The sequence below is a fragment of the Gobio gobio genome (assembly GCF_949357685.1).
Source record: "Gobio gobio genome assembly, chromosome: 21".
NCBI lineage: Eukaryota > Metazoa > Chordata > Actinopteri > Cypriniformes > Gobionidae > Gobio > Gobio gobio.
The window spans coordinates 29,326,468-29,341,230 of NC_137117.1; the positions used below are offsets into that span (position 1 = coordinate 29,326,468).

The 14,763-nt window shown below is 39.2% G+C and overlaps 1 protein-coding gene across 2 annotated transcripts in view; it reads left to right on the forward strand.

The window, feature by feature from the left end:
* dnmt3bb.1 (DNA (cytosine-5-)-methyltransferase 3 beta, duplicate b.1) overlaps positions 1 to 14,763 on the forward strand; it is a 54,981-nt gene that overhangs the window by 13,646 nt on the left and 26,572 nt on the right. For both annotated transcript variants that reach the window (XM_079801838.1, XM_079801839.1), the window contains exons 3-4: positions 7,542 to 7,692; positions 8,118 to 8,206. In XM_079801838.1, coding sequence (XP_079657964.1) covers positions 7,542 to 7,692; positions 8,118 to 8,206 — 240 coding nt within the window. The remainder of the gene's footprint in view (positions 1 to 7,541; positions 7,693 to 8,117; positions 8,207 to 14,763) is intronic.

Genomic DNA, 14,763 nt, shown 5'->3' on the forward strand with positions numbered 1-14,763 from the left:
TGTGAATTATTTCGATTCAAAATGGCGAAATTTCACAAAAAGTTGAGTAGTTTGCATCACTCGATAGTCTATTACTGTTGGTAGCTGAACATTTCTATGATAAAACAGTTGTCTAAGACTTGCGTCTACTTACATCTTCCACAAACTCTTGTTGCATTGTGACAGTATGACAGTAAGCCCCGCCTTCTTTGATTTGATTGGCCATCTCGATCATTTTGACATTGACGAGCGCTGTTAGACCGCTGAGGTAGAGCAGCCTAAAAAATGTATCAGCATAAAAATGTAACTTTGAAAAAAAATTGTCATCCCAAAAACACTCATTCTACACTAAAAGGATAAGATAAGACAAATAAAATGAGAAAATATTAATTATATATATATTTTTATTTTTTATTCATAGCTCAGACAAAATCATTGGCTACATTTGGGGTAAGTAACTGTAACATTACAGCAAAGCCTAAGAGTGTAGTGTAGTAATGCATAAAGCACAACTCACACACAAGTCAATTTCATACCAAGCTATTTCTGTTGATCAACATAGTGAAATCACTTTACCAACTTGAACCCACTACAAAATTTCTGTGTGGGAATCCTTTGCCCTAACATGAAAATTGCAGATCACATGCATTCCTATTGACAACAATAGTAAATGTTGCCGCAAGATAGTGCTGTATATTCCAACATTATGTGATAGCTTTTACCGTTACCGTTACCAATGATATCTGCATCACTTAAATGATATCAGCCTTATTTTCACTTCAAAAACCACTCATCCATTTGACACTTTTCTCACCTACATGCACACAAACAGAGGTGTGGATTGGTGTGGGTGTCTCATTCGTCTCTGGTGTTTTGGGTTCAAAATGAGGCCAAAGGTGCAGTGGAATTTAGGGGATTAGAGAAAGGGGAGAGAGAGGAAAAATGGAAGTATCTGGTTCTGATAATAGAAGAGCTGCTCTAACAGGTTTGTTATGACACCTCTATTCAACATTGCTCTACATTTTTATTTATGTTTCTACATATTCTTTGTGACTGTAAATGAGGCAAGACCGCTTCCATACGTTCTTCTGGTCCTGCACTCCATAGAGTGCAAAGAGAGAGAGAGAGAGAGATAAATGGAGAGAGTGCAGGCTCTTTGAACGCTGCACCTGGCTGAGGAAGTGCTCTGAATCCCACTGACCAGCTGCTTGGCCAGGGAGGAAAGAGGAGCACACTGGCCATTCAGATGGCCAAGAACATGTGCCATCTCATTTTGAGCACAACTGAAACTAGTCTGTTCCAACAAATCTGTTCTATGAGGCATCTTAAATGGTTCTGACCTCCTTTTACTCTGTTGCAGCATGTCAGTGTTCTGAATGTCATTATTTCGTTTTACCTTAAAGGAATGTTTGGGGTTAAATACAGGTTAAAGCTATTGACACCATTTGTCACAGGCTGTTGGTTACCACAGAAAACAATTTCATCTGGTCTTAGTTTTTAATGAACTGACAGAAATGGAAGTCTGTAGTGTGGACTGTCACAACACTAGAGCTGCATGATTCTGGATGAATTGAGAATCACGAAAGGAGATCATGATTCTCCCATTATTCTAAAAAGATAAACAAACTAAACAAAATAAGGTTCTGACAAAAATGTAATTGCTTCAGCCTATTTAAAATGTTTAATTAATCTGAATGAATTGTTACGAAAAAATGGTTTGATTAAATGACTTTCAGTAGTGGATGAATCAGCGTTTTAGATCTGTCTATCTAATTTATAGCATTAATCCAGAAATTAAATTTCTGTCATCATTTACTTACACATCTAAACTTTTTCTTTTTGTCTGTGGAACATAAAAGAAGACATACTATATTGCCAAAAGTTTTGGGACGCCAGCGTTTACAGTACATGCACATGAACTTTAATGGCATCCCATTCTTAGTCTGTAGGGTTTAATATGGAGTTGGGCCACCCTTTGCAGCTATAACAGCTTCAACTCTTCTGGGAAAGCTTTCCACAAGGTTTAGGAGTGTGTTTATGGGAATTTTTGACCATTCTTCTAGAAGCGCATTTGTGAGGTCAGGCACTGATGTTGGACGAGAAGGCCTGGCTCGCAGTCTCCAGTCTAATTCATCCCAAAGGTGTTCTATCGGGTTGAGGTCAGGAGTGCAGGCCAGTCAAGTTTCTCTACACCAAACTCGCTGATCCTTGTGTTTATGGACGTTGCTTTGTGCATGGGTGCGCAGTCGTTGGAACAGGAAGGGGCCATCGCCAAACTCTTCCAACAAAGTTGGTAGCATGAAATTGTCCAAAATGTATTGGTATGCTGAAGCATTAAGAGTTCCTTTCACTGGAACTAAGGGGCCATGCCCAACCCCTAAAAAACAACCCCACACCACAACCCCCCCCTCCACCAAACTTTACACTTGGCATAATGCCGTCAGGCAAGTACCGTTCTCAAGGCAACCGCCAAACCCAGACTCGTCCATCGGATTGCCAGACAGAGGAGCGAGATTCGTCACTCCAGAAAACACGTCTTCACTGCTCTAGAGTCCAGTGGCGGCGTGCTTTACACCACTGCATCTGACGCTTTGCATTGCACTTGGTGATGTAAGGCTTGGATGCAGCTGCTTGGCCATGGAAACCCATTCCATGAAGCTCTCTTGAGCTAATCTGAAGGCACACACAAAGTTTGGAGGTCTGTAGCTATTGACTGTGCGCTTCAGCAAGCGCTGACCCCGCTCTGTGATTTTACGTGGCCTACCACTTCGTGGCTGAGTTGCTGTTGTTTCCCAATTGCTTCCACTTTGTTATAATAAAGTAGTGAGGAAATTTCACAAATGGACTTATTGCACAGGTGGCATTTTATCACAAGTACTATGCTTGAATTCACTGAGCTCCTGAGAGCGACCCATTCTTTCACAAATGTTTGTTGATGCAGTCTGATTTTATACACCTATGGCCATGGAAGTGATTGGAACACCTGAATTTAATGATTTGGAGGATGTCCCAATACTTGTGGTGATCTGGTGTATTTTGAGTAATGTCACAGTTTTTTATTTTTCTTTACAATGAAAGTCAGTGGACACCAAAACTATCTGGTTACCAACATTCTTCAAAACATAATTTTTTATGTTCCACAGATGAAAGAAAGTCATAAAGGTTTCCAACAACATGAGGGTGAATACATGATGAATTTTTATTTTTGGGTAATAAAAGGCTGGATACGCTGTGGTTTGTGTTGTTATTTTGAGTTTCACTCTGGATTAATTGTGTAATAACAGGCTTTACTGGCTAAAATTGGCTTGTCTTACTGGTTCATGACATGTGCTTCCACTGTTTGCTCATGTTGCATCTTGTCTGGAATCATTTATGTCTGCTTTAACAAACTGTTATCTGATGGGCATCTCCGCTGTACCTTTGATTCTGTGAGAGTGTCTGTTCACATGGTTGGGAAGCATGGCTCCAGACACGCAGAACTCTGGGAAATAACACTGATTTTCTACACGTTGCTGTTCCTCTATATTTATGTGTGTGTGTGTGTGTGTGTGTGTGTGTGTGTGTGTGTGTGTGTGTGTGTGTGTGTGTGTGTGTGTGTGTGTGTGTGTGTGTGTGTACTATTACGTAGTATAAAAGGGGATCTGAGCCACCTGTTTTGATCCGCTGACTTTCTTCAGCTTTTCAAAAGCTTGAGCCCTGGCCCGGGGGCCCCTTTAGGCAAGAGCAGTGCAGGGGGTGTCTTTAGGAGCCAGCAGAAAGATAGACTGAATGAATGAAGGAGCCCATAAACCCATTAACCTCTCCAGCCTCTACTTGCCTCCTTAAACAGAATATATGGTTTTATTTTATGGAAGTTTACTCTTGTTCATACTAATGCGATTTGAAACAGCTCTTGAATTCATAAATAGACAGATTTGCTATGCATCATGCTTATGACAACAAGCTAGAAATCAATGTTAGGATTATCGATCCTACACTTATCTTGTTGTATTGCACCATATTATAAAATGCACTTAGTTCCCACAAAAATGAAAATTCTGTCATCATTTACTCACCCTATTAAGATTAAGATATTTTAATGAAAACTTTTGAATGATTTTTATTTTATTTGAATGATTTATTGATTTTTAATTTTATAATAAGTAAACATTTAATATTTAAATTATTTATTTAAGGCTTCTGTCCATTGAAAGTCCAGGTAACCATAACTTAGAAGATGCAAAAAGATCATAAAATCATCGTCAAAATTAATCCATATTAATCGAGTGGTTTAATCCAAGTCTTGTGAAGAGATAAAATCGCTTTATATGATGAACAGATTTAATTTAGGCTTTCATTCACATATAAGTAAACACATTACATATGGTAAGCTTGTGCATGTGTCACAACGTGCTAGAGCAAACCTCACTGGTTCTCACGCATCACACAAACATGTTTGAGCTTCAGTGTTTACCATATGTGATGTGCTCTGTTTATGTCAGTTATTGTTTAGATAATTAAAATTTAAATTAAATCTGTTCATCATACAAACCCATCATATATCTTCACAAGATTTGAAATAAACCACTCAATTCATATGGATTTTTTAACGATGACCAGTTTTGGTTACCTAGATTTTCAATGGAGAAACTATATTTTTATTTAGAACTTGTAAGGACTAAGCTCTGACACAGTGTGTTTGTTGCGGTTGGTTTGTGTGTGTGTGTGTGTGTGTGTGTGTGTGTGTATGTATGTGTGTGTGTTGTTCAGGTATTCCCTACGTTATGGGGACATTTTTTGGTCCGCATGAGGAGAACAGCTTATAAATCATTTTAAAGGGGTGGTTCCGTGTTTTTTTTCTAGGCTTGGTTGTGTTTATGGGGCGCAGTATAACATGTCTTAATACTTCTTTTTTTTTTTGAAAAGCCGTATTTTTAAAAAATAAAAATATTTCGTAATGACTGCGACGTGGCCTCGCCCACTTTGTTGCGTGTTCGGGGCAGTGTTTATGTTAATAGCAAGGGTTTATGATGTCACCAACCCGGGAAGAAGCTTGTTGTAGTCCAAACCGGCCGTTTTTGTAGGCAATAAACTGCCATAACTTTAAAAGACAATATCTCCATTTGCATTGAATTTTCAGTGCTGTAACTTTGCAGATACTGTTTATGCTCAAGCAGCAACATTACACACTAACTAAAGTTAAGAAAGTTAAATCGCATGCAACCACCCCTTTAAATAATGTTTTTGAACATGTAAAAATGCAGAAAGTTTTCTGTGATGGGTAGGTTTTACGAATTAGGGGATAGAATGTACAGTTTGTTCAGTATAAAAATCATTATGTCTATGGAAAGTCCCCATAAAACATTGAAACTCAATGTGTAGTGTGTAGTGTGTGTTGGCAAGACCTCTGATCCGCTGCAGCACAGCTGTGGCATTAAAGATGTCTGGCATTCCAGTGGATGGTTCCAGAAATGCGACAGCAGCCTGTATTGTTCCCACATCCATGAACACACAATCTTCTGTCTGTGCGCTTTACTTAGTGCCTGTGCTTAAAGAAAACACTGCTCTCTTCCTTTTTCCATTTTTGAATAGGCCTATGTTTAGCAGTTGTCTGCTTTTTAATTAGTATAGTTTTTCAATTTTCTGCTCATCCACATACACAATTCACACATGCTCCCATTTGGCACTGTTCAAATTTGAGCTGGGTGATAAAGCTATAAAAAAACAATAATATAATTAATCATTGCAAATACAATATGGTTCAAAAGTTTGCAGTCAGTAAGATTTTTTTGAGAGAAGTCTGTTATGCTCACCAAGGCTGCATTTATTTAATTAGAAATAAAGTAATACATTTAAAATACGTGTTTTTATTTTAATATATTTTAAAATGTAATTTATTCATACGATGATAAAGCTGAATATTCAGTAGTAATTTCTCCAGTCTACAGTGTCACATGATCCTTTAGAAATCATTCTGACATGCTGATTTGGCGCTCAAGAAATGAAATTTGTATGAAATTATTATCATTGTTGAAAACAGTTGTGATGTTTGATTTAAACATGTTGCATTTTTTCCAGTATTTTTTGATGAATAGAAAGTTCAAAAGAACCATTTATTTAAAGTTGAAATCTTCCATTTTCCACATTATAAAAGTCTTTACTGTCACCGTTGATCAATTGAATTCATCCTTGTTGAATAAATATTATTAAATAATATTAATTTCTTTCCAAAACTTTTGAACGGTAGTGTAGATTGTGCTTGCAGCAGCTTATGTACCTCCAAAAGATGAGGATTAGTGTATCCAAACAGAATCAAAGCAGGCAGTTAAACAGTCATCAATTGCCCATCCGCATGAAATAGAGCAGTGGTTCCCAACCTTTTCTCCATGATTTGTGTGAAGTCAGTCATTTCCCTTCAGAAATACAGTCATATAAGCCCCCACTCCAATTTGATGTGTAGAATTTTCTTCCAATATTCCAAGCATCGCAACTGTGAGCTTGCTCTGCCCGGTACAGTATTTTTTCTGCTCTTCTCTTTGCGTCCGTCTTCAGCGTGTCCCGTCTCTGGCCTTGGTTAACGTTGTCCACACAAATTACATTTTGAGTAATGATTGCAATGCATTTTGCAATACATTTTTGGCCATGTATTGGTTGTGTTTTTGTGTTGACACCTTGCTCTGTCAACAGTCTGATCTTCTTAAGGCCTTCAAATGTCTCTTCTTCAAGTCACAACACAGATGCTTCTGGCACAACAAAATAAATCTGGCAGAAATTAAATTAAAACAATTGAAAGTACAGCAGCCAAGACTGGCAGGGTTTTTGTATGCTGTACATCATCAAAATAAATCAGAGAAAAGAACACTCTGTTATTTGTACATTGTAGTGTAGGTAACAGATTTCACATTTATCCAAAGCAACAATTACAAGGAAATTCCTGCTGTGATAACTCCCAGTAAGTGAATCTGAGCTTTAGCTACAACACAGCCACCACTCTGCTGAAAGACTTCAAGATAACAAAACCGCCTGCATCGTCATAGCAAGTCCACTAATGCAGGGGTTTTCAAGCTGGGCTCCAGGGACCCACAGGGGCCACAAGAGAGTTTCAAGTGTATTTTGTATTTATTTTGTATTATTTTATTATTTATGGCTGTTAAAGTTAACATCCTAACATACTAAGCTTAAGATTTTAATAAAATATGTGTAAGATAAAATATATATATATATTTATTTTATTTTATTGTCAGCCCTAGTTTGCATATACATGTATACACAGTATATAATCTGCATATATGAGAATCTTATGCACATCTTTCTGTGGAGTTTCTCCTGGCCATTATCTCCTTTATCTTAATCACTGGGGTTTTTATTGATAATCATAATTGGTGGTGTGTTGGGGTGACAGTGATGTTGTGGAGATGTTTGGACTCCATTAGTATCTATTTTATGAATGGGAACAGAAAATATTTGTACCATCACACACAGTAATTACTGTATGATTCTGTGTTCTGTTGATTGTGAGTCCAAATGTTGTGTTTGTTTTCTGTGATCTGTGAAGATTCTAAACACAATGTCTCCTTTTTCAGGCTGCCGTGAATGGCGACATGTCTGTGGGAGAGGGATTGTCAGAGAACGACAGCGGTCTGGAAATGACCAATGACAACAGCCCGCTGACTGCGGCAGAGCCACCTTCACCTTTCTGCCCCAAACAGAATGGAGGCGCAGCCTCACCCGCAGGTACACAGACCCTAGATGTATTTGACATTTTCTAAAGTTTTATTAAAGAATACATTTGCTTCATGTATTCTCTATTCAGAAATGTAAATGTAATTGAATTACAGTGAGGTAAATTTATATGCAGTAATTACTGTGAACATTTCTACAGGAAATTGTTGGTTACTTCGACTCTCACAGTGCTTTTTTCATTACTGCAATTGTTGACTGAATATACAGTATTCTATTGTGAACTTGTATACAGTAATTTCCTGTGCATAAACACAGTAAATTACTGTAGATTTCACACATGTTTTTTACAGTGTAGAAATGCTAAATATTATTATTCAATACATTTGAATAAATTAAATAAACGGATCACTCTGGTGTCTAAAACACAGAACCAGTTAGGCATGGATAAAATATTATGAACTTTCTAAATCTTTCAGATGAGAGTGTGAACAGCATCAGAAGAAAGAGGTCTCGTAAGCGCTCCGACACAGAGGAAGACAGTGCCTGGGATTCCTCCTACAGTGAGGTGAGAATTTACTTCATTTACTTACACATCTGATCTTATCGCAGTCTGACAAAGCACCTCAATTGGGATTGCTAGACGAGGGCTTAATTAACACATTTTGGTGAAAACCTCAAAATTTACATTTTTCACTTGTTTTGCATGTAGCTCGAAATTATCCTGTGCACATTCTGAATATATATATATATATATATATTTCCTGGACTATTTTTACCATATTTCAGTCATGTCCCTGGAAACAGCAGTAAGGTAAAACAGAGGTTAATGTAAAACTTTAACTCAATTTCTCTCAAAATTAACTTTGCTGACTCTATCAAATTCAAACAGGTGTAGGCCATTCATTTTTTGTCCGATTCAAACAAACCATAAATCATTTTGAATTTTTTTATATAAAATGTGAACATAACAATACACTTTTACTCATTTACTCATTGCGACTCATTTTGCCAGCACCGGTCACATATCTTTAAATAAGACAAAGTGTGACTCAAAATGTGGTGGTATAATCATATTTGCATAGATTCCTTCATTCATTCACCTGTGCTATGATAGACTATTTACATTCATAAATACATTTATGATAATAAAAATAACACATAACATACCAGGGCCCGTATTCATAAAGAATCTTAATCCAAAGAGTAGCTCCTAGGGACAAAATTCTAAGAAAATTCTTTGAAATGTGGGCGTTTACTCTTAAAATTAACTAAAAAATCCTAGTAAAGAAAAAGTAATTCAGAAAGCATCTTAACCCTTAAAAGAGGTCTTAAGGTCAAATTTGTAAGGAGCACGGACGAGGACTTTTAAGAGGCTTAAGAGTTTCTTTAGCAGCGGAGAAAATGGCAGAAAGACGAAGAGGGAGAAGAAATGTGTTGCAGACAATGGATGACAGTGACTTAATAAGACGCTATAGATTAGATTGTGCAGGGATCATGTTTGTTGCATTAAACCCAACTTTCAAACCACCAATTAAATAGACATGCCAGCAATCAGTGTAATTGGAAAGAGTGGAACAATGTTTATAGTTCTAAGCCAATCAAATACCTTATAGAAAATTAACAGCATGGTAAATAATAAAAGGATTTATATACATATATATAATGTGTGTGTGTGTGTGTGTGTGTGTGTGTGAGTGAGAGAGAACGGTAAAATAGGACAATTTGCGCTTGTAATTTCAAAGTGAAGGCTTAGAATAGACCCTATACTTTAAAGCGCTTAAGCCTTTTTTCCCCTTTTTGGACAACCAACCAATCACAGTCTTCAAAAGACTGTGTCATACGTAGCAACGGGGTCAGCCCCGTCTCTTCACTAAGATAAACATTTTTGTATTTTCCTTGCTCAGAGTTGCTCTCAGATCGGTCCCGAATAGCTCTTAAGCTAAGACTCCTACGTAAAAGTTTTTAAGCTAAATTAGGAGTTTTCTGAGAGGACTCTTAGAATCTTTATGAATACGGGCCCAGAACTTAGCAATAGGTTTTTACAGGAAAAAAGGATGCAGGAAAACACATAAATACAGAGTTTGATATCACTTCATTGAACTTCTGTGGATTTCTGTGGATGAGATTTTCAGAGTAATGAATGAAGACATGCAGAAGTGCAGCATTTCTTTAAGCAAACAGTTTTGCCATACACATGTCCACTAACTGCAAACTGTCTGCATGTGTATGTATGTCTATTAATGTGTGTTGTGATACATATCTCTACCAACAACACATTTCACCCTTCACGGTGTTAAGGGCTATTCAATCTCTACTGAAAAGACTCCTTAAAATCATATAAATGATGATAAGCAGGAATTACTGTATTATATATCACTTCCTATCTGTTCTGTTGTGTCTTGTGCTTATCTGCGGTTCCCTTTCACTCGGCCACGTTCGTATGTAACCCTCGTTCCCTGAAGAAGGGAACAGAGATGTACGTCAGACGTCACTGACGAATTTGGATCACTTCTGGGAGCCCTATCAGCTTTGAGTGTCTACAGAATGAGCCAATGCACATTGGCGTGCAAGATTTGCATCTTGCGCTCCACCCTGCAGTACGGAATAAATAAGGAAGCAAATGCAGTATACATTGTTTTTCACAGAGGAGGTGAAAGGTAAGAATGTTTATGTAACGTGCAACTAGGGTTGGGTATCGTTTGGGTTTTTTTCGATTCCGGTGCCAAACCGATACTTTTAAAACGGTTCCGGTGCCTAAACGGTGCCTGAACCGATACTTTTTTTTTTTTAAAAGGCCACCAAACGAGGTGGATGACATTAAATGGCTTTTTATTTATTTATTTATTATTTAAATTGAACCATTTATTAAAAGTTTAATGTATACTTAAATGTATGAATATAAATAAATACAAAACACAATTTACTTATTTACAAATTATAATTGACATATTTACAAATTCACAGTAAAACCTAAGCCACCCAACTACAACAAGCCTAATATAACTCTAAACAGTTACAATAATAACAGCAGTCGTCTGTATTCTTGCTCTGCTACAAACCAGCTTCGAGCTTCAGCTTTATTTTGAAATATGATCATATTCTCTGGCTAAATATTTTTGAACGCATCGCCTTAATATTTCCATGGTGACGCGTCATGTTTCTCACATGACACACAGCAGCCGCAATAGCGCTGACAGCTCAGCTGTATCGGGTTTATTTCGTTTTTTCTTTTTATTCAAAATATTCACAAACTTCTTAACTGTGTCACGAACTATCTGATGTTCAAATGTGTGAGTGAATGTGTGTTAGTTGATCTATAAAGCGCAATGGGCGGCGCCATGTTAGTTTGCGCCTCAGAATCGGATCTGTCGGATTTACAACACTTGAGTTCATTCTCGTCTCACGAAATACATGAAAGTAAGTGACCAGCGAACTGGAAGAAGAATAGAGTAAACTATATAGTTACTATATAATGTGCATTTATCTGATGTAAATAAAACACGTAACGTTAGTCAAATTATAACCGTCTGAAAGGATTGTCATTGCCGCTTTCATTGACATCAGTGTGTGTTTTTTGCTAGTAGCCTACTTATGAACATTTAAATGTCTGAAACCTGAAATAAACATGATGTCGTTGAAAACACTGAATAGTTGTCATGAGTTGTGATGTGACCAGCGCTGAGCGTCTGTCTCTGGCTCAGCCAAAGCGCGAAAGCACGTTTGAATTTTGGCACCGAAATGAGGAACCGAAATCTGCGTTCTGATTCGGTCCGGTACATACCGGTTATATAAGTACCGGTGCCATATTGGAACCGGATTTCGGTACCCAACCCTACGTGCAACTTATGCCCAGGAAGAAAGAGTCTCTCCACGTCGGTGGCAAGTAATTCTAATCTAATGAAGCACCTCACATCACATGCCGCCACAAAACTAGTGGCTAAAAACCCAGGTGATAAGGTGAGCTCCACTACCAAAGGAGTAGTATAGTACTGATAATATTTACACAATGTCCACCTTGGTGGTCCAGAAGCACCCCCAGATGAACCTTGCAGAGCTGCGAGAGCTCGTCAAAGCATGCTTTCTCGATGCTTCATCTCTCAAGGTGGCCTTTTCAGCGACACTGTCGAAAGCTGTGCCCAGCAGTTCTCCACAGTTCAGAAGCAGGCTGAGGCAAACAAGAGCATCCCTCGACGCATTATCAGAGTCACTCGTGAACTGCCCCTCAGTCTGCTCATCGCCAAGGGCGTCAGTCTCCTGTGGCCAACCGTAGGAAGATGACATCAACTTCTGTTCTGCTACTGGCGTCACAGCCAGCAGTACCCAAAATTCTCAGCTAGAGCAATTTCTTCCATCTCTGGGTCCCAAGAGGGTGCAGTTGGTGGTGTGCAACGCTATGCCTTGCCACCCTCAGTCCCCTCTTCTATCGAGTGTGCAGCAGCATGCGCTCAGAGGACGTAACTAGCCTGCTCACGCATCTCCTGCCCAATGGTGGAACCAGGTAAATGTTACACCACACACTCAGACCCCACTTCGGGCTGCTATGCTGTCCGAGTCGAGTCCCTGCATTTCACCTCGCTGCCCCACTGTGGGTACATCTATGGTTCCGTTGGTCCTGCTGGTACAGTCACTGGGAGCCTCGCTAGCACTTCCCAGCCAGTCCCACTGGCTCATACGCACCATCAGACAACCATTCAGTCAACCTAACAGGGTGCCTCACAGAGGAGCGTGTTCAGTCAGTGTTGAACTGCTTGCATGGCCCCGGGATCTATGCAAAAGTCAGGGAGGACGAGGAGCAGGTCTCGCTATTTGCTTAATGAACTGTGTTCGTTCATTTGCCAGAGGAGACCTGGCCCCCAACTGAGTCTGGGTTCTCCCAAGGTTTTTTTCTCCAATGGAGTTTTTGTTCCTTGCCACTGTCGCCTATGGCTTGCTTAGTGGGGACATTTAAATTGCAACTCGTGCTCCTCTGAGACAAGGGCACCCTCTGGCACCTCCGTCCAGACCTCAGGAAACTAGTTTCTAGTCTGAGGTTCTAGATGATCTACCCCAATCAGTGATAGACACATCACTTTGGCTAGAGGCTGTCTCCCTCCACCCACAAGTGTATGTTCCTGCTATCGCCGCACATCACGATGCAGTTGATGAATCTTTGGGGAATCATCGTCAGGTTTCTGAGGGGGGTGAGGAGATTAAATCCGCCTCGCTCTGATGTGGCGGAGTGTCTGACGCCAGGCCTAACATTCGTATGCATGGGTGGAACCTGTGTTAGGCTGGGTATGTAGTGTCTCTTACGGCGGTCCCAAATGTGTATTCTTCCACGATACTGCTCCCAACGCGAGCCCGTGTCTTTCCCTTGGCAGAGTCCGATCTGCCATCCCTGCCAGGTGTTGTCTCCCCCCTGGATTGGCTGGTGCCACCCCAGGAACATTCCGTATTTTGCCTGCCCTAACTGGCCAGTCAATATGTGTAACTCCCACATGATACCTCCCTTAGGGCAGGATGTGTGCTCCGCAGCGTTCCCTTGCCCTGGAAGGGGCATGCTTTCCCAGTGTTATCCAATAGTCACTGAATGGGTCATGTGGAACTCCGTGATAGCTCTCTGCACAAGTCTTCCACCCTAGCATGGGGGCCTGAGAGGCCTGCGAAGGACACTGGAAGTTGCAGTAACTGTGGGGTTTTCATAGGGATCCCAATTCGTTGGTGATGTCCAAACGTGACTGACTGAAAAGGAACGTCTCGGTTACATATATCTCCATTCCCTCTTTCAGGGAACGAGGGTTACATACGTAACCGAGAGGTTTTCCTCTGTACTGATAAATGTTGTGTCTCCAGTGCAAAGAGGAAACAAAGCAATACATAGAAGATATAAATCAGATTATGGGAATTTACATAGTTTACAGACTGAACAGGTGCTGTTGTGTGCATAACCTTGCCTTACCAACCTATTATCAAAATGAGCAAAAAATACAATATATGGAATTAGATTGTATCTAAAGTGTTGATACATGCTAGTACAATATTTGAATGCAACTTTTCATTTTAAGCATGTTATTCTTGATAATACTGTATTATTACTTTGTCTTCTGGGTACATTTCTTCTTCACAAAGCCAGAAACATTCACTGTAATCCCATTTTTAGATTTTTAGTTCTCTTCTGATATAAAGTTCCTTTTTACTTCCTTTAAGAAAATGTCATTGATCATCCTTGAGTCTGTTGTAAGGAACCTTTTTTTTTTTTCATTTTTCATGATGACGAAATGTTTAGGGCTGTAATCAACCAAAGAAAATCTTGGTCGACTGAAGTCCTGAAATTTTCGACTAAAAATCGACTAAAATTACGTTAGGAAAAAAAACGTTAAATGAATAAGCTGCGCACTGTGCGCAGTACTTGGTAGCCTTGTTGTCTACCTAAATTAATTATAAATAAACATAAAAAACTAGTAGGCTATTTGCAGTATATTAAATAGTTTTTGAGCTGATTATTTTGCACTGAAATGAGTCTGACACACAAGTCTGTCGGCTCTGACAGCGTCGCATCAAGTGCACCTGCACAATATCATAGACTATGACTTCCGAAAATATAGTACTATGTGTTGTCAACTAGATATCATCACAAGAACTTTTGAGGAATATGCAACATAATTTAGACAATTGTTTTTGTCATATGTATTATAAGAACTGACAGACAGTATCATTTCAGCCGCTCTGTGCAGCTCGAACAGGAGCTCAGCTTCGCGGCTGAGACACGAATAGACTATTAACTTAAAGCTTTTACTCTTAAACACAAAAGGCAAGTCCACTTTAATAAAAAAGGAATATTTATTAAACAAGCCAGATCAAGAGCAGAAAAAACGCTCTCACAAACAAATAAATAATATACAAGAAAACTAGCCTTCTTCAATCTGTCTCTCTTCTCCAGTGGGTTGGACTAATCCAAAAGAAGTGGAAACAATGGGGGTGTTCTGAAGACAGACTGTTACCTGTGAAACAGGGCTGCTCTGAAAACACCCCCATTAGCAATTAGTGCTTTCCACCTGATCAAATGAACGCGGCGCGGCAAAACTGATGAAATGAATGAACGCAGCAAAACTAGTGAAATGAACGTGGCTCGGCAAAACTGAT